Source organism: Globicephala melas, chromosome 4 (genome assembly GCF_963455315.2).
Source record: "Globicephala melas chromosome 4, mGloMel1.2, whole genome shotgun sequence".
NCBI lineage: Eukaryota > Metazoa > Chordata > Mammalia > Artiodactyla > Delphinidae > Globicephala > Globicephala melas.
This window is the reverse complement of record NC_083317.1, coordinates 87,371,861-87,399,822: the sequence shown is the minus strand read 5'-3', so window position 1 is coordinate 87,399,822 and position 27,962 is coordinate 87,371,861. Positions and strand designations below refer to the sequence as shown.

General features: G+C 37.7%; 2 protein-coding genes across 2 annotated transcripts in view; one reads left to right on the top strand and one right to left on the bottom strand.

Moving 5' to 3' along the window:
* The window catches only part of PIK3CA (phosphatidylinositol-4,5-bisphosphate 3-kinase catalytic subunit alpha), a 115,777-nt gene extending 107,213 nt beyond the window's left edge, over positions 1-8,564 (top strand). Inside the window, exon 21 of the mRNA XM_030863124.2 lies at positions 70-8,564. Coding sequence (XP_030718984.1) covers positions 70-340 — 271 coding nt within the window. The 3' untranslated portion in view covers positions 341-8,564. The remainder of the gene's footprint in view (positions 1-69) is intronic.
* On the bottom strand, positions 5,872-27,744 carry KCNMB3 (potassium calcium-activated channel subfamily M regulatory beta subunit 3). Its single transcript, XM_060297514.1, is given in 8 exon segments — positions 5,872-6,127; positions 10,518-10,648; positions 10,651-10,716; positions 11,419-11,477; positions 14,013-14,254; positions 15,916-16,102; positions 27,312-27,423; positions 27,675-27,744. Coding segments are annotated over 8 exon segments (936 nt in total). The 3' UTR covers positions 5,872-6,058.
* Between the last annotated feature and the right edge of the window lie 218 nt (positions 27,745-27,962).

Here is a 27,962-nt window from a genome sequence, read left to right as displayed (position 1 = left end):
TTGAGCAGAGACCTGAAGGTATTAACACGTTTTACTCCATACTAACCAAACTGTTCTTATTACTTGTAGGTTTCAGGAGATGTGTTACAAGGCTTATCTAGCTATTCGGCAGCATGCCAATCTCTTCATAAATCTTTTCTCAATGATGCTTGGCTCTGGAATGCCAGAACTACAGTCTTTTGATGATATTGCATACATTCGAAAGACCCTAGCTTTAGATAAAACTGAGCAGGAGGCTTTGGAATATTTCATGAAACAAATGAATGATGCACATCATGGTGGCTGGACAACAAAAATGGATTGGATCTTCCACACAATTAAGCAGCATGCTTTGAACTGAAATGATTAAGAAACTGAAAGCTCAGTATCTGGATTCTATACTGCACTGTTAATAACTGTCAACAGGCAAAGACTGATTGCATAGGAATTGCACAATCCATGAACAGCATTAGAATTTACAACAGGAACAGAAATAAAATACTATATAATTTAAATAATGTAAACGCAAACAGGGTTCGATAGCACTAAAATAGTTGATTTCAAAATTAAGCTTTAGAATAATGCGCAATTTCATGTTATGCCTTAAGTCCAAAAAAGGTAAACTTTAAAGATTGTTTGTATCTTTTTTTAAAAAACAAAACAAAACAAAAAAAAACCCAAAATATATAGAAATGATGGAGAAGGAAAAAGAATGATGTTCTTTTTTTGTCTTGCAAATGTTTTATGTTTTGAAATGTGGACACAACAAAATCTATTATTGCATTAGGTCCAAGTAAACTGGAGTTTGATGTTAAATTACACTAAGATTGGAAAATAGTGAAAATTTTTATTTTTCCATTGCTGTTCAATTTATAGTTTGAAGTGGGTTTTTGACTCCTTGTTTGATGAAGAAAAATGCTTGGGGTGTAAGGGACTCTTGAGATTTCATCAGAGACTTTTCCTTTTTAATAAATCAAACCTTTTGATGATTTGGGGTCTTATCTGCAAAGTTTGGGAAGCAGTCACAAATGAGACCTGTTATAAGGTGGTGTTTTGGGGTTTTTTTTCTGGACAGTATTTACAAGAATCTGATTCTTATTTCCCAGGGAAATTCTGGGCTCCCACAAAGTAAATAATCATCATAGAGAAAGAACGAGCAGGAATAATTCTTGCTCCAGAATTGTACAGTATTCACCTTAGATTTTTTTTTCTCCTTTTGCAATGAATTGAATACATTTTTCATGCATGTTTTCCAGAAAATAGAAGTGAGTATTAATGTTATTAAAAAGATTATTTTTTTTATTAAAGGCTATTTATATTATAGAAACTATCATTAATATATATTCTTTATTTACATGATCTGTCCCATAGTCATGCATTGTTTTGCACCCCAAATTTTTTATTGTTTATAGCAGCATGGTCAGCGTTTCTCTTGATCTGTGGGTGAGGCTCAGGCACTATCCCATTTATACCAATGACTAGTGTATAACTACTTAAGGAAAACAGATGAAAGTTCCTCCTCTTTCCTTTTATTTTCTTCTGTTTTCACTTGAATCCCCCATCTTCCATCCTCTTTTATAGTTGAGAATGCCTCAACCATATGAAATTAGTTACCAAAATTAACACAATTTAGACTATCTTCCTGATTGCTTAACCCCTCTACCAAGGTATGTTCATGAATAATACTTTATAATAGGGGGAATAGAAACCATGAACTTTTTACCTTTTTAGCCTATTTATTCAGTATCTCCATAATAAAATTAGGGCCTTAAACCATTTTAAGATCATGTCCCATTTCCGAGTTGTCAGGACTCACTCTCCAACTTTATTAAATTGCATTTGAGCACAGGATACATTCTTAAACATTTTGAAAAACATTAACCCAAGATGTAGGGGCTAAGGCTAGTTATCACTCTACAATCTGATATTTTACTCAGTATTTCAAATGAATGATTAATGCCCTAGGACATAGCTTTAGCAAATGTCCAGGTGCCACACCAGAAAAAGTGCAATAATTTACTGACAGTTTTCTAGACTAGGCATATTATTGGAGTACAACTTTATGAAGACTGCACATTTTATACAGCATCACTTAAAAGATATTCATTTATGAAATCAGTTACCTATAGTAGAAGTCTTGAATAGTGAACGGGACTCTAATACAAATACTCTTAATATTTGACTATTTTAGAACCCTTAAAGGGCATAATTACTGGAGATTTAGGTACCTCACTAAAGCATGTACATAATATTGCCAGCAAGAAAAATAAATTTGGGGACTTATTTAGGGAACTTACTTCCCTCAACTGTCTTAGAATAGTTAAGAAGAATTTAAACTTTGTTTTAAGCAGGAGACCAGATAGATTCTTTTGCAGATACAGATTTCATAACATTAAAATTTCATGATTAACAATTAGTGTCTTTTAGATTTATTCAGTTAATACATACTAACATCCCAGTATTTTCTATATCAGGGATTAATTACAGGAAAACTCAGTGAAATGGTACAAATCTGAAGCTTGGTGGTGGAATCTGAAGTTTTTAACAGAGAACTGTGTTTTACTGAGTGCCAAAAAAGCTTTGAGCTTCCTTGCACAAAGTTTATACAATTTTTGCATTTTTCACATCAGTCCAGATAGTTCCCCTTCCCCTAGGACCTCTCCACCATTAAAACACAAGCCACATAACTTTTATCATTTACGTTTATCTTTAAGTTATTACAACCAAATTAATTCCGTTTGAAGAAATGTAGACAAATTCTATAAAGAATATACATTAAATGAACTAGCTAAATGCAAAGTACATTTCAAACAAATCCAAGCAGAGTTTATGTAAACAACCTTAAAAATAAGGGAAAATGGATAGGTAGTACTCAGAAGGCAAGGAACCAGAAATTGAATTAAATGCTACATGGGGTGACTAGGATATGTTTCAAGTCAGTGATAATATAGCTACTTCCAGGTACTTGAGTATCAGAGATCAATTCCAGTTGGTCAGTTTCTATGACTGACCATCCTTGTCATTGAATGTGGTATAACTGAGTATTGGCTCAACAATTTCATTTGGTCACTTGAGCAATATTTCCTTCAGTGACTATTTTGGAGAAAAGAAGAAAATCAGGTTTAAAGAAAATAAAACTAAACACATTCTAGCAAGAAATAACTATTTGAAAATCATGCTTTAACTTTTTATCATTCTCAGCTATATAAAATCATTTATTTTGAAGATTTTTAGAATGCTGTTAATTTAAAATCTGTTACTCATGTTGTGGAATTTGGTTTTTTAAAAAGATGTTTCTAATTGGGTTTTTTAAAGAAGAATGGAATTTGGTCACTATTTTACGATAGAACCTAAGCTTTTTGTGGTTCTTAGTGTCCTCTGTAAAACTTAGTGTCAAAGTAATCAACTTTGAGGTTTTTCCCTTCTAATCTGCTTTATATTACAAGCCCTTTAGGAAATGGGAACCTGGTGAATATACAATGAATTGTAAAATATTTTAATGTGTAACTTTTTCAACTGTGAAACTATGACTATTGGTTTTTTGAAGAAAACAGCTGCTGATAAAGTATTTTGTGTAAAGTGTAGTTCTTATTAATCAGGAAAATAATCAATTACTTGATTAGAATGTATATACCCTCTTGGATTTTATTTTAAATGGATTGGTGATTTTCAAATAGGTAAAACACAGTCCATCTGTATTTTTTTTCCATCAAAAATCTAGTGATTTGGCATTTATTAAAAAAATTATGAGCAGCCTATTTTAAAGGCACCATGGAAATTTCACAGTACATAAACTTGGGTTTCTTAATGATTTGTAAATCCATTTAATTCATATCATGACCAGTAGCTCATGCTTGCCAACTTTTGAAGAAATTTAATTTCCAGCATTATTTTAAAATCAGCAAGTTAACTTTTTCTGAATGTTATAAGTTCCTTTTGTTTCTGTATCTGCACAAACTGCAGACCTGGGCTGGACCCACACATTCAAAATCCACCTTAAAAATTGATTTTGATGTCCAAGACATCACTAAAATACTTCAGTTTAAAGACCATATGTGGTGTTATGGATTGTGGTGCTTCTACCATTCAAAAACAACTTTCATACTTCAGATGTTTTTGAGAAGAGGGGAATGTGGAGGGAGGAGTTGCTTGAATGAATTACATCCTTCATATCCATCCTGCTCAGATCGGGCACTAAGAGATGGCTGCAAGTTGTGAGAGTATATTGTGCGTACATGAGGGAATTAACTCTTCATCAAGGATGGGATTGTGAAGGCTGAACTATATAATTTAGCACTGATAGAATCCTCAGACAATATCAATAATTCTTGGTGACAGAGAATAATACAGCTGGGCTGTTTTTTAAAATATAAAGACAAACCATTTTTATTTTTTAATTATTACATTAAAAATTGTAAATGTATCTTATGTGCCATGGCCTGGGAAGCCTTTTTTCTTTTCTCTTCGAAGTTATTTTCACTTTCTGAAAAGAATATAGTGTTTAGCTTACGATAACTATGGTCCTGATAAAATTGGATGGGTAACTCTACCTCAGAAGGTTAATAAGGAAAAAAAATAGATGAGTCAATAATTCAGTACTTCCGGCTCTGATACGACAGAAATTTGCAGGGCACTGTATTTTAGATTTATAAAGTCAGAGTTGGCATGCCTTGTTTTTAATGGCATTGGAGACATTAAGAAAAAATTTGTGTTAAAATTTAATCTTTGCTCCAACCATTAGGAAAAGGCAGTAGTGCCAGGAGGTTCATGGTACTGGCTTCTTGAATTCGGCATTTGAAATTAGTTTTGTTTTCTTTATTATTAGTGAAATTGGTGTGTGTATATTTGCAGACATTTCTATTTGTATACACAGTGCTTGCTAGCCCTAGTCAAGAGGCATCCTTTATAAAAGCTGTAAACATCAAGGTTCTAAAATTCAGAAGAGTTTAAAATTGATTAGGAGTTTCCCAAGTTGGGATGTTAGTTTTTAAACAAGCTTATTTGCTTCAAGTACTCCACTTGAGTAAGGTTTTGCACTTTTTATCAATGCAGCGCCATTCCTTTTGCTTGGTTTTAGATATGTTCATATTTCAGCCATGCTAGGTAGCATAAAGTGATAGTTACGAGCCATAAGAAAATCTTAACGACTTAATTTTTACACAACTACATTTAAGAGTTTTAGCAGGGAAGAAAAAAGTAAAATCAGTCCACTGTACATATTAGTGTAGTTTGGTAGCTGATTTTCACTACCAACAGTAGACTCCAGTCCTCATGTTGGTAAGTATGGGGAGGGTAATGCATTTTGTAAGCATTAAATTAAGTTTATGAATCTATCTAAAACATTATTTAATCTCTCACTACAATAATTTTGTGGTTATGCTAAGAGCCATGTATACTTTTAGGTGATTCTTTCTTTTGTTAATCCTAGGATAGCAAGGAGGCAGAAAACCTTCACTGTTTTATTATTTTCTCAGAATATCTTTAATAAGGCTAAACTTCTTAATTCTAGTATAAATTTCCAAATGTGGTCACTATCCACTGATTTCATAAGAAAAATCCTCTTATCAGATTTATGTTCCTAAGAGTACTGGACAGCTTGGCCTTCATCTGATTTGTAGAAATGTTTTTGGCTATGGAACCAAAGTTTCTAATGCAGTTAATGGTTTCAATGTGACTCAGTCCTCAGACTTTATTGGATTGAATAAAATCTAAAGGAATGTATGCTTTTAGAACGTAACATCTTGGGAATGTGGCACTACCAAAATTAGAGTACTGATACATCAACTGTTGACTTTGGAAGCTTCAAAAAGGAGTTCCCATCACCCTCTTTAGCCTGATTTATTGTAGCAAATCTATTTCACTATATTTTGTCATTCAATGAGTTGGAGTCCTATGGTATACTGCATTAGTTAGGAGGAAAATGTTTTTAAATGTTCTTTTAATGATGGCCCAAAAAGTATTTGACACAGCAAGTGCATGTGTTATTGTACTGAGAATATAGAATAATACAGTGTCACTAAATTTAAGACCTCTCCCCAGTCTTGCTGTTCCTGGCAAGAAGTTTGGCCTGTGACTGCACTTACTGTTTATGCTCATCAGAAACTGTCAATGTCTGCTTTACTTTAACTTTGCAGTCTGTAACGTCACGCTGTTTATTAAAAAAAAATATTACTTTGACTTGTGTCCAAACAATCCTTAGTGTACTATATGTTAAACAAAAAACTGTGATAATTATATTTTGCCATTTCTTTTTAATACTTAACAGCACACCAGTGTTGCTAATAATCAAAATTTAGCTGAATTTGAGTTCTTGTCAATAATGACTAAGTATAGTTGACTAAAAACCTGAAACTATTATGCCTTAAAAGCCAATTTTTCTGTCCCAGTAAAGTGATGAATATTAGAGAAATACCTGTTTAAATATTAACTTCCTTTAAGCATGAAGAATTATGTGCTTGTATTTTAAGCAGAAATATATGTGTACACATACATGTATGAATGTGTTTGTATGTGTGGACAGACTTTTTCCCAAGTCAGTTGATGACTAGAACCTAAAAGTGAAGTTCAGCTAGAAGCAAACTGGTTTTGCATTCAGCTATCATAAACCTTGCAAAAGGTAAGTCTGGGCTTTTCTTGGACCAGTAATTCACATGGGCATTGATATTTAGTACTTCTAAGCAATTCACAGCAAATAATTGCTAAAATTTTGTTTATTTTCCAAATGGTTAGAGTGACTTTGAGTTAACATTGTTGTAAACTGACTTTGTTCTTCAAGCATAATGTCTCTCTTTCCTGACATGGACCAAGTAGCCACTAAATAAATGGAAAACTGTAGTATTTGAAACACTTTAGGTTTCACACTTTCATGCACTTCAGGTTTCAGACTGTTTTGAATTTGTTAGAAGAAAAATCCAAAGAACTGCATATTGTTAGATGGGTGTCAAACTTACTAAGAAATGGAATAGATATGTGCCCTTAATTTAAGAAATCTAGAGAATCTCAATTTGCAGAATGATTTAAAGTGTGTATGCATACATATATTTTATTATGGGGAAGTCTTTGGCATACAAAATAACTTATTACGACCTTTTAAACATCATGTTCTGGACCTTAAATGCATATGATATTTAGCCAAGAGAAGGTGGGGAGGAATCCTTTCCTGCAGCTCCCTACCCCAGCCCCTATACCCAGCTGTCCAACAAAAGGTACCAAGACCGCTTGAATTTATTTTTAATAAGAATTGTGTATACTTAAGGTTTACAATATGATGATTTGATATACATAGTGAAATGATTGCTACAGTCAAGCCAATTAACATATCATCTCCTCACATAGTTACCTTTTGTGTGTGTGCGTGATGAGAGCACCTAAACTCTATTCTCTTAGCAAATTTCCAGTATTCAATACAGTATTATTAACTATAGTCATCATGCTGTACATTAGATCTCGAGATTTATTCATCTTATAACAAAGTTTGTACACTTTAACCAACATCTCCCCAATTTCCCCCACCTCCCCACCCCTGGTAACCAGCATTCTGCTCTCTGCTTTCTATGTATTTGACTTTTTTAGATTCTACATATAAGTGAAATGCAGTTTTTTCTTTTCTGTGTCTGAATTATTTTACTTAGCACAATGCCGTCCAGGTTCATCCATGTTGTTGCAAATGGCAGGATCTCTTTTTAAGGCTGAAAAATATTCCATTGCATGTATTTATACACACACACACACACACACACACACACATATATATACACACACACATATATACATATATCACAATTTATTCATCTGTTGATGGACACTTAGGTTGTTTCCATATCTTGGCTCTTGTGACTAGAGCTGCAGTGAACATGGGAATACAGATATTTCTTGGAGATCCTGATTTCATTTCCTTTGGGTATATACCCAGAAGAGGGATAAGGCTGACTGAAAACTGAAACTTAGCAAAAGTTTTGTTATCTACTAACAAACATTTTTGAGCACCTCTGCTACGTACCAGAAACTAAGCTAGGTGTTTTACATACTCTTCCTTGTTTCTTCTCTAAAAATAACCTCATGAAAGAAGAGATCATCCCCATTTTATAGATAAGAGTGGCTCAAACAGTTCAGCTGAATTGCCCAAGGATACATATCTGAAAAGTTGTAATTATGGCCTACAAATTCAAAAAAATTGTACTCTGAGATACATGTTCTCGCCACTATTCCACACTAGAAAGAGGAGAAAACACCAAAATTGTTCACTGCTGGTGAAGTCAATAGTGCTCTATTATTCATTTTATTTAATAATGTGTGACTTGCACTTATTTGCTAAAAAGAATTAAATTGGCTTAGAGTCAAAGTTTCTGTTTTGATTACATCTACGTATAAAAGTTGTTTCAAAAGTCATTCTTTCTATTGTCCATGATGTACAACATTTTTAGTAAAATTGTAAAGATACTTTGAGGAACACTGGTTTCAAAACGAACTCTGTTTTCAACTCATATTCACCTTAACCTGGAAAGCACTTGTTCGGAGAGTCTTGTGACAGTATTTAATAACCATGGTTGATTCATTAATTAAAGTACGGACAATTGTTGACTATCCATGTGGGACTTTTCTATGATGCGGATTACCTGAGATGAATGTTAAATTCCATCCAGTACAGCTTCTCCCTACTTCATAACATATTTCTAGCTCTCACTCCCTCCAGAATGTACACAAAGAACAAAATGCGCTTACGGAAAGCATAATTAGAAAAACTTGTCGCTCAAAGAAAAATCACATGGTACACGGCAAGGTTAAGTACAAATAAGGCTAAGCTTAGTGAACTTCCTAGGCAGCGGCTTTCCTCCTTTCTCATGGATGGTGAGGTAAAACAGTAGGTCCACATTTTCTGAAATTATCAGATTATTATCTTCTATAGTGAATGAACTGCTCTTCACTAAGACTTGAGAAATGTTTTAATGTGAACTATGTTGCATAGAACTAGACTGGCTGTTCAGTGCTCAATAGCTTAGAAACCCTCCTCATTTATTTCCACAATGACAGGTTCTAGCTAGAGCTGATATTAGATGAAGCACAATGACTGTGAGCTCATTTTGCCCTGTGGAAACAAAAAATGCTTCCCGGCTGATGTGGAGAGATTTGGAGTAAAAAAAAGATGGTGAATTTATATGTATTTATAGAATAAATAAATACCTAATGAGACTTTTTAATGAGATTTTTCTTTCCCACATGAAATGTCATACCTTGCTTCTACGCAGTTAGTTTGCAAGCAGGCATAATTAGGTCCTCAAGTGCAGAAATTGCAGGTATCTGAAGGCCTGGACTTTGGCCACCATCTTAAGATTTCTCTGCTCCTTCCTTTGCTCCTCCCAACACTCCACAGTTTAAATTGATGCTGTGCCATGTAAGGAACTTTGCACTTACCTCGTCTCTGAGTGCAGTGCTATATTTTTCACGTAAGAGGGACAGGTATTGTGTTAATCTCACCATGCCAACTATCAGGGCGCCATCTATCAGTCATGAAGGCCAAAATAAACAGTGGAAGATAACAATTTGGTCATATTTTTTATGAGAATGACATCTTCGGATCGGCTGTCTGGCGTGTGGAAGCATGAAAAGGGGGTCCCATTTTGTGATCAAAGAATGCCTTTATGTTCAGAGCACTGTCGAGCAAATCATTTCTATCCCAGTAGCACTTAGGTGTATAGAAGCACTAGGAATATGGAGGAGGAAGAAAGGTGAGGGCACTGTCTCTGAAAACAAGCACTTAAACAAAAGCTTTAATTCTGAAATCGCTTCAGACTGAAGCTGTGAGGAGTTTTAATCTCAGAAGGTGATGAAACCTATACATAGCTCATGGGGAAGGGTTGCCAGGAGGGCAAACAGTGAAATGGCCATTTCTGAGCGCTAAACAGGATGTGGGAATAAAGACATTGAGGTTTATCGCCATATCCACCAAGCACTCACGACACTGTGCCAAGGGCCCACAAAACTGTTTGAGACCTTAAAGATTACTGCATCCAAAACAGAAAACCAAACTCGTCAGATTGAAATTAGTGCTTAAGTAAACACAACAAAGTGTAAAACGTCAACTAATCTAATACAGCTCAACTTTTATAGTTATGTGAAAATGTACCCTTTAAATCATATGAACCTGTTCAGTATCCTTTAAAGGATAATCTTTAAATTTCTTTGATAAGAAAAATTACTTGTTTGATTTAAGGTGGACTGTAAGTACATTTTAACGTTTTCGATATGATGGGAAATGGGACCTCCAAAAATAAGACTGCCAAAAATAAGAATGATGAATAATTCTGTTCATTGGCCCAGTCTTTAAATTCCAGACACCAATATGACCTCTCTTTTCTATATACCCCATTTTTCCTCCAAGAATGCTTTTAGCTTCATTTATCCTGATTGGGTCATTGTCACAATGTTCACTGGAAGAAAACAGATTTATCTAGAGATGGCTACTGCACCTTGCTAGGGACAGTCTGCCATGGAAAAGTTGCTGTAATTAGAACTGTTTCATTACATGAACTTTGCACTACCTTGGAATTTATCTGGACAGCCTCTTCATTATAATGTAGGAGCACTTTCTGACCTGAATGGGTGAGCTTCACAAACACCTGCAGACACGGGTACTTGCCCTGACATTGGCAGTCCACACCACAGGTGAAAGACAGTCCATCCAGTCGTCCAAGATGTGCGTGTGGATGATAGTGCAGTTAGATTCTTCTCCCTTGAGTGCTTCAATTTGGAAAAAAATAAATGATTTTCACCCCTAGAAAATTTAGTCCTATATTTCTAATGTGGTAACCCAAGGCATCTATTTCAGAGCAATGTAGGATGATTACAGAAGGCATCTAATGATTTGGGAGCATGGAGAAGCTTGCAATGGGACAAACAGCAGCAAAGTGCCAAGTTCCATCTCAATTAAGACCCTCCTTGCATATCTCTCACTATAGATCAATGGTTTTCAAACTTCAGAATCACCTGAGTGGGTTTCTTAGAATGAAGAATTTGTTAAAACATGGGTTCTATGACTTCACTCCCAGGGATTCGGGTTCAGTTGATCCAAGTTGAGGCCCATGAATCTGTATATTTAATAGTATTTAAGTTGCAGGTATTTGGAGAACCACACTTTGTGCAATATTATCCTAAATACCGTAACCACAAAGATTCACACTCAGAAATCTTCTCTCTCCTGCCTCATCATCTCAAGATGCACCCACTGGCTTGTCCTGGTGAAAATGTGCCTTTGGAAGAAGTCCAACCCCAGGGCTCTTAGACAACATAGACTCCGAAAGTTGTGGTAACAAGGTACAATTCCACTCTACTTCCAAAGAGGCAAATGCAAGTCATATGAGGAATCTCTCATTAGAAAACTTGCCATGTTTTTACTATTAGTAATTTCCTTAAGGTCAAGAACTATATCCTATTCGTCTTTACGTTCCTCAAAGCATAAATCACAATGCCTCTCACACAGTAGAAGCTCAATACGTGTTGTACTGAATTAAATTTTAAACATTCCTTGAGAATTTACACATGCACTACATATACAGAATGTCACAGGTGCAATGAGACGGGGCAGACAAAATTCCTGCCCATGAAGACTTTGCGGTGGTGTTGAAGAGAAAGGACACTTGTGTATAAAATAATTAGAGAACAGGTCCAAGATAAAGTAAACGAGAGTGAGAGGAAAGGCTCCGATTGAATGCACAGGTCCACCTCCTCATGTATCCTCACACTCACATCTAGGTGAGTCTTTGTGTTTACTTCCCTGCGACTTAAACACAAGAAGTTAGATTAGCAAATTCTAAAGCCAGAATGTTTGAAAAGCCTTGTTTAGCTAGGTTCAGACTGCACTCTCATTAAGATCTTGGACTGTATGTAATCATTTTTCTTTATTAACATAACAAACTGAGACACACTGCATTTTAATATGATCTCAAGGCCCAGGGCATAAAAAAAAAATCACTAGATATGGCCTTAGAGGAATAAAATACTGGGCAAGTGAAAATGCAAAAATGGAAAATAAGGTTCCTTCACAGGTTTAGCACTGGCCTGATTTTCACAAAATTAATTTCTCTACTTATTTAGACCAGGCATCTTTAAGTATTTAGAGTTGTCTGCCTTTCTCTGTTAGAACTTAAAACTCTCTAAATCCTAACCAAGTGCCAAACAGAGTTTGATTTGAACCTTCCTTAAGGATTTCAGGAAGCTCAAATATAGAGAGTGGGATATTCTTTCCTATGTACAAGGGCCAGGCCAGAGGCTTTCAGGTAGAACCAGGAATGTATTTAAGGCTGAAACATTCAGCATGTTCTTTCAATAGTATTGTGTGTCTATTTGTCTACAAATAGACAAATTCCATCGTTTGATTGAGAAATTAGGGTATAAGGGAGTGGGGATAGGTATGAGCTACCCAAGCCTCTCAACTGTTATGAAGCAAAACCTTCATCTTTTATGAAGCAAAACTATTCTCTGGTGGCACAAGATCACAAGGCAAGAGAGATGAGAACTCACCACTCTTAAACATTCCCTTAATTACTTCCAGCAAACTATTTCCAGAAATGCTTAGAAAAGTAAGTTTTAAATATGAGTAACAGTTTGGTACTAGCTTACAGAAGGTAACTTCAAACCATCTCCCAAATATATCACATTTAAAAAAAATAATCTGACCTGCACACACATGCACACACTCACACATTTATTGAACTTATGTAGATGTATGTAATGCAGATATAGATATATAGATGGAAAAACGGAGTAACAGGAAAAGGAAGGTAGAAAGCTAGAATGAAGGCAAGAGTAAGGTACAAACATGTAGCCTCCAGACCATAAGATCCCCTATAGTTATAAAAGCTGGGCCACAAATTTGGCTCTGAGCTTCCTAGCAGCCAAAGCAATGAAGGAAACACAACTAGATAAAAGATTCCTGGTGTCCACTGAATAAAAGCAAACTGGTTGATCAGGAGCAGAACAGATTCTCCTGCTGCTAATATCAGAGAGACAATTCCCCTGGAATCCTTCCAATGGTGGCACTGTGTGCTATAGTGGAGGATAACCTCCATATTATTGCCCTAACAATGGTAACTCAGGAGTGGTGGGAGATGAATCTGATATCAGAATAACAAAAGCAGGCCATACAGTTCCTTTCCTATGACCTTTTTCTTCACTGAACTCCTAGGCCTCCCTCTTCCCCTACCCCCTGGGCCTTCTGTTGCTCTTCGGCTAGCCAAAGGGGAGGTATACCTTGCTTACCCCCTACCCAGTGCCACCCTCCTCCAAAGTACCCCATGTCGTGTGAGCCTGTCTCCAAAATTAAACAGCTCCTCTACAACCCTAATCAACACTCCCATCCTCCTCACTGCAGCAAACTTCAGTTAAGTATCAGGAGGTAAAGAGTCTTATATCAGAATGAATAGGCAGATTCTTTACTGGCTATATGACCTTGGGTATTCTACTTGGCCTTTCTGAGCCTCAGCTTTCTCATTCATAAAATGAAAGTTAAGTAATAAAATAATACTTCCATCATGGACTTGCTATAGGTTTAAATAGGATAAAATATAATATATATTTGACATATATATTTAATAAATGGTAACTTATTACATGTATTTACTAAGGAAACTACTTAAAAGGAAGAAAACTAATATTTATTGAGCAACTACTATGTGCCAGGTAGCTATTAGCAAACTCAAAAAACTCAGACTCAAAAAACTTTTGTTATGCTCATGCAAAAGCTCATGCTCATCCCCTTCCCTGGGATATCTACATGTTAAAGAAAGACTTTACTACCTACAGAAATATCTAATATGTGGACCATTGTTGAAAGAATTTTGAGATTGGAGGAGGGGAGCGGCAAAGGAGTATCTTCCACTTTCTTACCACCTCTTCCTCCACACCCAGTTGCCTCCCAGCACTGAGAGAGGAACAGGGATTCTGGAGAAACCAAAGCCAGCCTCCCCTCCCCTCCTCTACCACTGTGCTTGCACCTGATTTGAACTGGAAATTCTAGGTCTCCTCTCTCTGTTTCTTACCTGAGCATGAAGGGCTTTAGGATGGTTATTCCAAGCAAGAAGAACATTAGGACAGAGAAGCCTATCATTGCAAACCCTAGCAGCATGGCTCAGTCCTCTGCAGCACTGGATGGCAGCTTCCTGTGCACATCTGGCGGTTCTCTGTCATTGTAGTCTATGTTTCTCTTCCTCCCCAAGGTAGAAAAGGCTGTCCTTTGTGGGAAGAGGGAAGGAGATATTTCAGTAAGCTCATAAAGAACTGGGAACAGTGGTGATTATTCTGTGGAATATAGAAATATTGAATCACTATGTTGTACACCTACCTGGAACTAGCATAGTGTTGTAGGTCAATTATACTTCAATTTAAAAATTAAACAAATAAACTATTTGTTTTTAAAAGCCTAAGTTTAAATTCTAACATTTCTAGAAGAAAACGTAAAACAAATCCTTTATGATCTTGGTGTAGGCAAATATTTCTTAGATACAACACACAAGCACAATCTGAAAGAAAACAAACTGGTAAATTGGACTTCATCAAAATTTTAAATTTCTGCTCTTCAAAAGACACTGTTAAAAGAATGAAAATCAAGCCCACACTGGAAGAAAATACTGGGAAATCATTTATCTGATAAAGGACTTGAATCCAGAACACATAAAGAACTCTCAAACTCAGTAATGCCACACAATCCAGTTAACGATTTCAACAGCCACTTCAAAGAAGTTATATAAAGAGCAAATAAGCACATAAAAAGATGCTCATTAGTAACTTGTACATTAAAACCACACGGAGATACCATCTCACCCCCACTAGAATGGGTTTAACCAAAAAGACAGACAATACCAAGTGTTAGAGATGATGTGAAGGAACTGGAACTCTCCTACACTACTGATGGGCATATGAAACAGTATAACCACCTTGGAAAACAGTTGGTATTTCCTAAAAAAGTTAAACATATATGGGACCATATGACCCAGGTGTTCCATTCCTACGTATTTATTTACCAAGCAAACTGAAAGCGTATGATCATACAAAGACTTGTACACCGACGTTCATGGCACCCCATTTGTAAGGAGCCCAAAACTGAAAACAACCCAGATTTTTATCAACAAGTATAAACTCTTACATTCACACAATGGAATAATACTCAGCAAGAGAACTGATAAACACAGTACTCATGATGAACCTCAAAATAATTACGCTGAGTGAAAAAAGCCAAACAAAACAGGACACGCTGTATGATTCCATTCCTACAAAATTCTAGAAAATGCAAACTTATCTTTAGTGACAGAAAGCAGATTAGCGGTTACCTGGGGGTTGGAGGAAGATGCAAAAGGACACAAGGAAACTTCCATGGTAGTAGGTGATGGATATGTTTTTTATCTTGATTGTGTGATGGTTTCACTGGTACACACACATGTCAAAACTTACCAAATGGCACACTTTAAATATGTGCCATTTGTCATATTTCAGTCATAAAGCGTTTTTTGACAAATGTTAAAAAAAAAAGTGGGAACATTTACCAACCCATGGGGGATGGAGGGATTATACCATTTGCCGCCCACCTGAGGGTTGTAAGCAGGCTTGATGCAACACAATGAGATCTTATATTCAGAGCATGGTTAAAAGTCCATCTAAACAAGCTAAGATGATGTGTTATAAAATTTTTTTTTCATGTAACAAAACTAAGGAATGTTGCCTGGGTTAAGTCTTTAGAGATCTGTTTAATCAATGACTAGGAAAGAATTACCTATAAGTAGCTTTCATTCATTTTATGTAAATAGTGTTATAAACTTACTTATCTTCCAGGGAAATTGCATATTTCCCCTGAAAATGTTTTTTACATTCTTTTATGAATTCCATATGGAAAGAATGACTCCGCAAGCTCACATTTGGAATTAATAGCATCCTGAAGTAGAATCTGACTTGTTCTTTCATATCCAGCTGTTGAGAAGGCAGCACATCCACCACATGGCTTTCTGGCCCAGGGCCCAGTCCGTTCAGAACAGTGAGGGCCTCCCTGCAGGCGTCTCCCTCGCCCACCTCTCCTCTGTCCTCATACAGCTCCACAAAAGTGGCCCTACGCCTCTTCTCTCCCTCTCTCTGTTCTGCTCTAGCAAAGGAGGTGATAAATTCTTTCACAAGGGGGCATCCAGGGATCAAAGTCCAAAACAAAGGTTGCCAACTGGTGACCCATGGACAGTATCCAGCCCACAGATGTGTTCTGTTTGGCCTTTTCTGTGTGTGTGGTTTTTTTTTTTTAATGTGGGATTCGTTGCTAACACTTTAAAAATCATGAAATTTCTCACAAAGATGCTGATTTCTACTTTTTTAAAAATAAATTTATTTATTTATTTTTCGCTGCATTGGGTCTTCATTGCTGCACGCAGTCTAGTTGCGGCGAGCGGGGGCTACTCTTCGTTGCGGTGAGCGAGCTTCTCATTGCGGTGGCTTCTCTTGATGCAGAGCACGGGTTCTAAGCGCGTGGGCTCAGTAGTTGTGGCTCACGGGCTCTAGAGCGCAGGCTCCATAGTTGTGGGGCACAGGCTTAGTTGCTCTGCAGCATGTGGGATCTTCCCGGACCAGGGCTTGAACCCGTGTCCCCTGCATTGACAGGTGGATTCTTAACCACTGCGCCACCAGGGAAGCCCTGATTTCTACTTTTGAAAAAACATCACAAGGTCCACGTTCCTGCCTATGAACAGCTGGCCAAGTCGAGTAGAGGCTGCCCCTGTGGACAGGGGTGTCTTCTCCAATCTGCAACAGTCCCACAACTTCCTGTGGTCACTGTCACTGATTTGCTATTCCCTGTTCAGCAGGCATTTGTGTCCTGGAGGTACTTCTATTTTAAGAAGCTTAACGAAATCTTAAGCCAAACAAATGCAGGGTAAAAATTCAGGGTCCATCAAGCTGTGTAAAAAGCTTACCAAATTCTGAAGGTGAGCAAAAACCCTGTCAAGGGAATCGTTTTCCTCCAAAAGCATATTTTATAGTTTATCTTCCATCCTTCCCCCTTTCTCTCCCTAATTCCCTTTCTCCCTAGCAGTATCTTCGAGTCCAAAGAGAGCGAAGGGAATGTCGGGCGATGCAGGGTATTCCAGGAGCCTGGTCTGGGAAGCACTGCTCTCAGGAGATGGTAACAGTGTCGTTATACTACTCTGGGAATCAAGGACCTGGTTTGGGGATTTTTAGTCTCCTTTGATATTTTACCTTCTATCATCCCACCCTCAGAGAATGGGAAGGCAAAAAAAAAATGTAACGAAAGTTAAGCCAGTATATTTTATAGTTTCTCAACAAATATGATAGCTTGATTAAGAGTTTTAGCCCTAAAGGAAGGTTTGGATATTTTGTAGGTTCCCAATACCCAACATCCAGCATTTCCCTCGTGTTCTGAAACTGGGCTTTTAGTTGCTTTGCACTGTAAAGTATCCGGCGGTTTATCATCAGATATCCATCAAATCCACAAAGAGGGTTATTATGAGGCCTCTTTGCCATTTCTGACATATTGATTTAACATACCCAGTTATAACTGTATGATTTAACATACCCAGTTATAACTGACATAACTTAATTCTGATCTCATTTAGGAATAAGACAGACCTGGTAGTAAAATAGACTATGTTTTATCTTTCTAATATTTCTGTCCACTTTGTTTCAAGGCTTCATGAAAAGTTGACAACCTCAGAGACCTCTTGTGAAGAAGTTATTTCATGTTTGGAGGGAGAGATAATACAAAATAATTGCTAAAAATGAATACACAGCTATATATTTTTAAAATTTATTTTTATTTTATTTTTGGCTGTGTTGGGTCTTCGTTGCTGCGTGTGGGCTTTCTCTAATTGCAGGGAGGGGGGCTACTCTTCGTTGCGGTGTGCAGGCTTCTCATTGCTGCAGAGCACAGGCTCTAGGCGCACAGACTTCAGTAGTTATAGTGCGCAGGCTCAGTAGTTGTGGCTGGTGGGCTCTAGAGCGCAGGCTCAGTAGTTGTGGCGCACGGGCTTAGCTGCTCCGCAGCATGTGGGATCTTCCCAGACCAGGGATCGAACGCATGTCCCCTGCACTGGCAGGCGGATTCTTAACCACTGCACCACCAGGGAAGCCCACACAGCTATATTTTTATTATTGTAATAATAATAGTCTTCTATTTCTCCAGCAAAATGGACTAGATACCCACTTTAACTGTAAACATAAAAATTCTGGTCAAAACTTAAAAAAAGAGTTTGAAATACTCAAAGGACAAAAACTATGTGAAAGTAGGAACCCAGAAGGGAAAGCAGACTGGAGTAAATTTTAACCTTGAGGACATTTGCAGAACTTGGTGACCTTGAGCTTCAGTCTCACAGTTTGGGGGTGGGGGGAGACACAGGGACAGGAGACAATGCCCAGGGCCTATCCAAGGTGTGGGAGGTAATGCTCTCCACGAGAGCTGGGACCCATAAGACCTTGTACTCAGTGTAAGGCTGAATTGGAAGTAGCCACCTCCCACACACAACTCCCTAGGAGACTGCAAGGAAAATACCTTACTCTAACCTGACACTGAGTACAGGAGGAAAACTATAATCTCCCCTGAGATTTCATAACCTTAAGGCGTTCCTTAAGAGAGTTTATAGCCAGAATTCACACCACCTGGGAAATCTAAAACCCTCAAGCTAAGAATTTCACTTAATCTTATCTCAAGTAGTTAGTGCCTTCTGGCAGCTGGCAGAAGCAAAGATATAAATTCTCTGGAGGAGATCACCTTCAACCTAGGTCTCGAAGGAATCCTATAAAGTTTCAAGGAGTATGTACTCTCATTCTAAAGTCATAAAGCACACAATAAGGACCTTGGAGTGAGAAAAAGCAACAGAATCAGATCCAAAAAAATACTTCAGATATTGGACAACATATAAAAATATATCTACAATATGCTTGAAGAAATAAAGGAGGGATTGGATATCAGAAAGAGCAAAAGACTCTAAAACATGACCAAGCCAATATTAAAAAGAACCAAATAGAATTTCTAGATATGAAAAATGAAACAATTGACATAAAAAGCTCAGTGGACAACAAGGACCTACTGTAGAGCACAGGGAACTATATTCAATATCTTGTAATAACTTATAATGGAAAAGAATTTGAAAAAGAATATATATATATAATATATATCATATATATATATGTGAATCACTTTGCTGTATACCTAAAACATTGTAAATCAATTATACTTCAATAAAAAAATCAATGGATGGATTTAACAGTTGGATTAGATACATCTGAAAAGATAATTAGTAAATAGATGGACCTGCAAAATAAATAAAGTATATTGCTAAATATACTTTAGCTAAAGTATAATACAGAGATTTCTTTAATGGAAAATATTGAAGAAAGGTTAAGAAGCGTGGAAGATAGATAGAAATGTTCTAACATAAAGTCTGTTCAGAATTCCAGAAAAAGAAGAGAAGAAAGCCAAGCAATATTTTTAAAAAAAACAATAAAATTACAGAATTGCTGAAGACCCAGTCCACAGATTCCAGAAGCCAAGTGGGATAAAATAAAATGAAACCCACACCTATATACATCACAGAGATATTGCACAGACACTAAGACAAGAGAAATTCTTAAAAGCAGCCAGAGAAAAAGACTGATTAACTTCAAAGGAATGACAATTAGGCTGAAACCTTACTTCTCTATAACAAGAAAAGAAGCCAGAAGACAGGAATATTGTCAGTATGCTGAGAGAAAACAGAACTCTATACTCAGCAAAAGTCTCTCAAGAATAAGTATGAAATAAAGGCATTTCAGACACACACAAGGCTGAGTTTGCCATCAACAGACCTTCACTAAAGAAAAAGGTCAAATATTTACTGCAGGCAGAGGGAAAGCAATCCAGGTAGAAGAGCTGAGATTTAGTCAAAAATGAAGAGCAATTACAGGAGTAAATAGGTGGTAAGTAAAGATACAAACCTTACAAAATAACAATAATAATAAAACTTCAATAGTTAAATATTTAAATTTTTTAAATTAAAATGGTGATGTTGATGATGTCATCTTGTGGGGTTAAAAGAAAAGACAAATACATTATAAGAGCACGTACCTTATAGGAGGTGACAGTGTTACTGTGTTCTAAATTACTAATATTTTTTGAGGAGATGATAAAGATATTGATTTCACTTTGATAAGTTCAGGTCTGCATGCTAAAATTGTTGGAGTATCCACTAAAAGAGTACAAATAGGTGATATAACTTCCAAACCAGTAAAGAGAGAAAGAATGAAAGGGGGAAAAAATCAATCCAAAAGAAAGCAAGGGAGAAGGGGAAAAAGAAAAACTCATGGAAAAGACAGGACAGATAGAAAGCACAAAAACATGATAAAATAAATCTAAGTACACCTGTAATTACAATAAATCTAAATGGATCAAATGATCCAGTTAAAAGATAAAGACTGTCTGACTGGATTTAAATATACGTTTTTACATCTAAAACACACAGATGGGGAGGATCTTCAAGATGGTGGAGGAGTAAGACATGGAGATCACCTTCCTCTCCATAAATACATCAAAAATACATCTACAGGTGGAACAACGCCTACAGAATACCTACTGAATGCTGGCAGAAGACTTCAGACTTCCCAAAAGGCAAGAAACTCCCCACGTACCTGGAGGTGTGGCTGACAGGGTTTTGGTGCTCTTGTCAGGTGTCAGGCCTGAGGCTCTGAGGTGCGAGAGCCGAGTTCAGGACACTGGACCACCAGAGACCTCCTGGCCCCACGTAATATCAAACAGTGAAAGCTCTCCCAGAGATCTCTGTCTCAATGCTAAGACCCAGCTCCACTCAATGACCAGCAAGCTCCAGTGCTGGACACCGCATGCCAAACAACTAGCAAGACAGGAGCACAACTCCACCCATTAGCAGAGAGCCTGCCTAAAATCATAATAAACACACCACCAGAGATGGTCCTGTTCACCAGAGAGACAATATCCAGCCTTATCCACCAGAACACATGCACCAGTCCCCTCCACCAGAAAGCCTACACAACCCACTAAACCAACCGTAGCCACTGAGGGCAGACACCAAAAACAAAGGGAACTACTAACCTGCAGCCTGCGAAAAGGACACCCCAAACACAGTAAGTTAAAAAAAATGAGAAGACAGAAAAATATAGCAGATGAAGGAGCAAGGTAAAATCCCACCAGACCAAACAAATGAAGAGGAAATAGGCAGAAGAATTCAGAGTAATGATAGTAAAGATGATCCAAAAACTTGGAAATACAATGGAGAAAATACAAGAAATATTTAACAAGGGCCTAGAAGAACTAAGGAGCAAACAAACAATGATGAACAACACAATAAATGACATTAAAAATTCTCTAGAAGGAATCAATAGCAGAATAACTGACGCAGAAGAATGGAGAAGTGACCTGGAGAATAAAATAGTGGAAATAACTACTGCAGAAGAACAAAAAAAAAACCCCAAAGTTAGCAGAAGGAAAGAAATCATAAAGATCAGATCAGAAATAAATGAAAAAGAAATAAAGGAAACAATAGCAAAGATCAATAAAACTAAAAGCTGGGTCTTTGAGAAGATAAACAAAATTGATAAACCATTAGCCAGACTCATTAAGAAAAAAGGGAGGAAGAATCAAATCAACAGAATTAGAAATGAAAAAGGAGAAGTAACAACTGACACTGCAGAAATACAAAGAATCATAAGAGATTACTACAAGCAATTATATGCCAATAAAATGGACAACTTGGAAGAAATGGACAGATTCTTAGAAAAGCACAATCTTCTGAGACTGAACCAGGAAGAAATAGAAAATAAAAACAGACCAATCACAAGCACTGAAATTGAAACTGTGATTAAAAATCTTCCAACAAACAAAAGCCCAGGACCAGATGGCTTCACAGGCGAATACTATCAATCATTTAGAGAAGAGCTAACACCTATCCTTCTCAAACTCTTCCAAAATATAGCAGAGGGAGGAACACTCCCAAACTCATTCTATGAGGCCACCAACACCCTGATACCAAAACCAGACAAAGATGTCACAAAGAAAGAAAACTACAGGCCCATATCACTGATGAACACAGATGCAAAAATCCTCAACAAATCACTAGCAAACAGAATCCAACAACACATTAAAAGGATCATACACCATGATCAAGTGGGGTTTATCCCAGGAATGCAAGGATTCTTCAATATATGCAAATCAATTAATGTGATAAACCATATTAACAATCTGAAGGAGAAAAGCCATATGATCATCTCAATAGATGCAGAAAAAGCTTCCAATAAAATTTAACAACCATTTGTGATAAAAACCCTCCAGAAAGTAGGCATAGAGGGAACTTGCCTCAACATAATAAAGGCCATATATGACAAACCCACAGCCAACATCGTTCTCAATGGTGAAAAACTGAAACCATTTCTACTAAGATCAGGAACAAGACAAGGTTGCTCACTCTCACCACTCTTATTCAGTACAGTTTTGGAAGTTCTAGCCACAGCAGTCAGAGAAGAAAAAGAAATAAAAGGAATCCAAATTGGAAAAGAAGAAGTAAAACTGTCACTGTTTGCAGATGACATGATACTATACATAGAGAATCCTAAAGATGCCACCAGAAAACTACTAGGACTAGTCAATGAATTTAGTAAAGTAGCAGGATAAAAAATTAATGCACAGAAATCTCTTGCATTCCTATACACTAATGATGAAAAATCTGAAAGAGAAATTAAGGAAACACTCTCATTTACCACTGCAACAAAAAGAATAAAATACCTAGGAATAAACCTACCTAAGGAGACAAAAGATCTATATGCAGAAAATTGTAAGACACTGTTGAAAGAAATGAAAGATGACACGAACAGATGAAGAGATATACCATACTCTTGGATTGGAAGAATCAACTTTGTGATAATGACTATACTACCCAAAGCAATCTACAGATTCAATGCAATCCCTATCAACTACCAATGGCATTTTTCAGAGAACTAGAACAGAAAATTTCACAATTTGTATGTGAGACACAAAAGACCCCCAAATAGCCAAAGAAATCTTGAGAAAGAGAAACGGAGCTGGAAGAGTCAGGCTCCCGGACTTCAGACTATAATACAAAGCTACAGTAATCAAGACAGTATGGTACTGGCATAAAAACAGAAATATAGATCAATGGAACAGGATAGAAATCTCAGAGATAAACCCACGCACATATGGTCACCTTATCTTTGATAAAGGAGGCAAAAATATACAATGGAGAAAAGACAGCCTCTTCAATAAGTGGTGCTGGGATAACTGGACAGCTACATGTAAAAGAATGAAATCAGAAAACTCCTTAACACCATACACAAAAATAAACTCAAAATGGATTAAAGACCTAAATGTAAGGCCAGACACTATCAAACTCTTGGCGGAAAACATAGGCAGAACACTCTATGACATAAATCACAACAAGATCCTTTTTGACCCACCTCCTAGAGAAAGGGAAATAAAAACCAAAATAAACAAATGGGACCTAATGAAACTTAAAAGCTTTTGCACAGCTAAGGAAATCATACACAAGATGAAAAAACAACCCTCAGAATGGGAGAAAATATCTGCAATTGAAGCAAATGACAAAGGATTGATCTCCAAAATATACAAGCAGCTCATACAGCTCAATAACAAAAAAAAAACAACAACCCAATCCAAAAATGGGCAGAAGGCCTAAACAGACATTTCTCCAAAGAAGATATACAGATTGCCAACAAACACATGAAAGGATGTTCAACATCACTAATTATTAGAGAAATGCAAATCAAAACTACAATGAGGTATCACCTCACACTGGTCAGAATGGCCATCATCAAAAAGTCTACAAAAAATAAATCCTGGAGAGGGTGTGGAGAAAAGGGAAGCCTCCTACACTGTTGGTGGGAATGTGAATTGGTGCAGCCACTATGGAGAACAGTATGGAGGTTCCTTAAAAAAATAAGAATAGAACTACCATATGACCCAGCAATCCCACTACTGGGCATATACCCTGAGAAAACCATAATTCAAAAAGAGTCATGTACCACAATGTTCATTGCAGCACTATTTCCAATAGCCAAGACATGGAAGCAACCTAAGTGTCCATCGACAGATGAATGGATAAAGAAGATACGGCACATATATACAGTGGAATATTACTCAGCCATAAAAAGAAGCGAAACTGAGTTATTTATAGTGAGGTGGATGGACCTAGAGTTTGTCATACAGAGTGAAGTCAGAAAGAGAAAAACAAATACCATATGCTAACATATATATATATGGAATCTGGGAAAAAAATGGTTCTGAAGAACCTAGGGGCAGGACAGGAATAAAGACGCAGACATAGAGAATGGACTTGAGGACACGGGGAGGGGGAAGGGTAAGCTGAGATGAAGTGAGAGAGTAGCACTGACATATATACACTACCAAATGTAAAATAGATAGCTAGTGGGAAGCAGCCGCATAGCACAGGGAGATCAGCTCGGTGCTTTGTGACCACCTAGAGGGGTGGGATACGGAGGGTGAGAGGGAGATTCAAGAGGGAGGAGATATGGGGATATATGTATATGTATAGCTGATTCTGTTTGTTATACAGCAACAACTAACACAACACTGTAAAGCAATTATACTCCAATAAAGATGTTAAAAAAATTAAAAAAACACACAGATATACAGAAAGGTTGAAATTTGTTAGGCAAAGTCTATGAAAAGTTGATATGAACGCTAAGGCTAAAAAGCATTATTAGAAGTAAAGAAGGTAATGACATTGATTTAAGGTTCAATTCACCTGGAAGATATAATGATACTAATTTATATGTACCTGATAGCATTGCCTCACTGACAGAACGATAGGAAGAAATAGACAAAATCCACTATCAGACTGACATATTTTTACATACTCCCCCAGTAATTGATAGCTCAACCAGACAAATCAGTAAGGAAATAGAATTGAGCAAAGCAATTAACAAGGTTTTTCTAAATGATAAAGGTAGAATATTGTCCCCTACAGAATATATATTCTTCTCAAACATACATGAAATATTTGAGACCTAACCACAAACTAAGCCATAAAGAAAGCATCAATAAATGTCAAAGGATTTGTAACAGTAATGAACTTATTTTGTATGCTCACTTTATGAAACTTTGAAAATATGGGTAAGTCTAGAGAAGAGAATAAAAATCACCTACAGTTCTACCTCTCAGAGAGAATTATTATTCACTTACTGGGTTATTCCCCTCGTCTATATTGTTTTAAATAGAATGAGAACACACTGGATATATATATTTTTTTAAGCTTGTATTTTTCAGTTAACATAATAACCACTTTCCCATGTTGGTAGCAATTCTTTGTAACCCTTCTGTTGGCTACATAATATTCTATGAATTGGATATACCATAATTTCCTTAACCATTTCCTTACAGTTGAATATTAGGTTGTTTCCAGTTTTCTGAGTTCATAAACAGTCCTGTAATTAAGTTTGTGGTATTTACAAGCACCTTTCATCAAAGGACCTGAAAGTGCTTAAGAGTGATCTAATTTTATTCTCCAGCCAGTGAGATGAGTGAATAGCATTTTCCTTCCTCTTTGCCAGCAATAATCTTCACTTCTAACCAATGTGTTACCTGGAGGCATTTTATTATAGTCAAGGCATTACCCACCCCTTCCTGTTGCTCCCCTGCAGACAGAACTGACTTTCCCACCAGCCCTGACTACCGCAGTTGCTACAGGTGCCTTCTGGCTTAGCGTGAGGCAAACTCAATTTCAAAGAGCTTGAACACGTTCATCTGTGATCCCTGTGGAAGCCCGCAGCCTCTTCCTCCAACACTGTAACTTGGGCAGAGTGTTCCTTAGAAGGATTTTGCGGTTGTTGAAAGCTTGATAATTCAGCTGACATTCATTTCACATGTGTATGTAATTTCTAAGCGCTGGGTATGTTAAATAAATATTTCCCTGTAATTTGTGTTGCAGAGATTTGGGTAATTATTTTAACCCTTCTATTTTTTAATTACAAAATTATTTAACAAATTCTTTTGAAACAGCAAAGGAGGTTGAGAAAAGTCAACATGGTTCATGTAGTTCAGCAAGAGGCAAGATGGGTGATCCAACTGTGCATTTCAGAAGTGAAAATGGGATGCTGTATTGCTTTGGGGAGAACACAACTGCTCTGCTAGCTAGTTAATTATGTTATGAATGGGGCATTAAAAATTGTTCCCTTGCATGTTTCTCATTTGATCTTCTGCCATACAATGACTCACTTTGATTGTCTTCTCACAAAAGCATTAGTTCACTTGTAGGAGAGAAATGTTTTTGCCTCTATCTCTTTCTGCGGTTTGTTCCTTCTTCCTCCAGCCCCAACCTCCGTCCAAACCCCTACCTCTCACTCTCCTGCATTCTTTCTCCCAAATACATAAAGACTCATGAGTGTAGTTAAAGAACAATGGGAGTGGGCAATGTGATGACCATTACGATCTTTACTGTTTCCACTTTCTCAGCTCCCAGCTTCACTTGAGCCACTAACAAACCATCCAGGTTTCCAGATAGAGTGAACTTAGCTGTGAAATGTACCCTCCCAGGAGTAAGCTGGCAAGTTTTAATATCTCATTCCTCAAACACCCTCAGGCATTGCTCTTCTCTCCATGTTGGTGCCCACTTCTCAATGCCCCACTGCCCCACGCCTGGGGGCAGGCAGAAGTACAGCCCCTCTGCTTTGCATTCCCCTGCTCCTCAAGATAACCTGTCTCACTTCCCCCTTAAATAGTAGAGGCTGGTGGTTAATAACCACAGCTAAAATGTGAAATGGAACAGTATAGAAAGTAGTACATAGAGAGTATGCTAAGGCATGCAGAGACCATTACTATCTCCATCAGCAGACAAGAGGATGGGGCAGAGAGAGGCTAAGTGACTTGCCCACAGTCATACAGCTATTTAAGTGATGGAGCTGGATTTGAACCTAGGCTGTGACTCCAAGACCCAAGCAGATTTCACCAATGTGACAAATGCTGGCAGTAATTTCATTTAACCAACAGACATTTGTTGAGCACCAACTATGTGCTGGGCCATGTTCTACTGCTGGGGAGCCAGAGAGGAGTTTAAAAAGATACCTAGCCTCCAAAAACTTGCAGCCTAGATGAGGAAGCCAACAAGAAAGGATGCAACCCCTGGATAGCAGTGCTGCTGGGGAAGCCTCCAAGGTCCCCTGGGAGGCATGACAAGTGGACACCCTCAGAGGATGAAGACCAAACTCAACCTCCAAACTCCTTATGGCCGCTCTTCTTCTAGCCACTTGTTCAGCGAGATGCCCATGAAAGCTGAGAGATTCTGGTGGTAACTTACCTCCCCTGGCGTCTCCAGCCACCCTGGAGTTTAATTTGCATGGGGATGCTGAACAGCTGCATGAGACCAGGGGGCTGGGCAAAATGGACTCCTTCCACCTGAGCCCTAGCCTCTGAGGGCACCAGAAAGGTGAAGTTTAAACATCAACAGAAGTGGGGTCCCAGGGAGCCACCAGTCCCCAGCGCAGGCAGCCATCGGAAGCACCTGCGCCTCCAGAGCTGCCAGCTGGTGGTGTGCGGCGCCTGCTCTCCTGGGGAGGTGGGGGGTTAGGGCTGGCCTGTCTGGGGGTTCTGCAGATTCCCGGCAAGGCAGGGCGGTCCGTCCAAAAGGCTCAAGGCCCTAAGTGGTTTTCTGCAGCCAGACCTTCTCCCCGTGGTCGCCCGATGCCTGCCGCTGCCTTATCACCTGGGTTCTGCTTCAGCAGCCGGTGCATCGCCATAGAGACCTAAACGCTTGTGGAAAGTTCTGAGGCCCAAGGGACCCTGTATAATTTGCGAAGGACATACGCAGTTCAAGGTTTATAAAAAGAGGAAATGTTTTGCCCTGGCCACGTTTCCTTTTTCATAAATTTTCTGTTAGAGTGCAAGCTCAGAGGATGGATTTTTTCTGGTTAATTGTATGTTCTGATTAAGAGAATTCATTTCTATACCA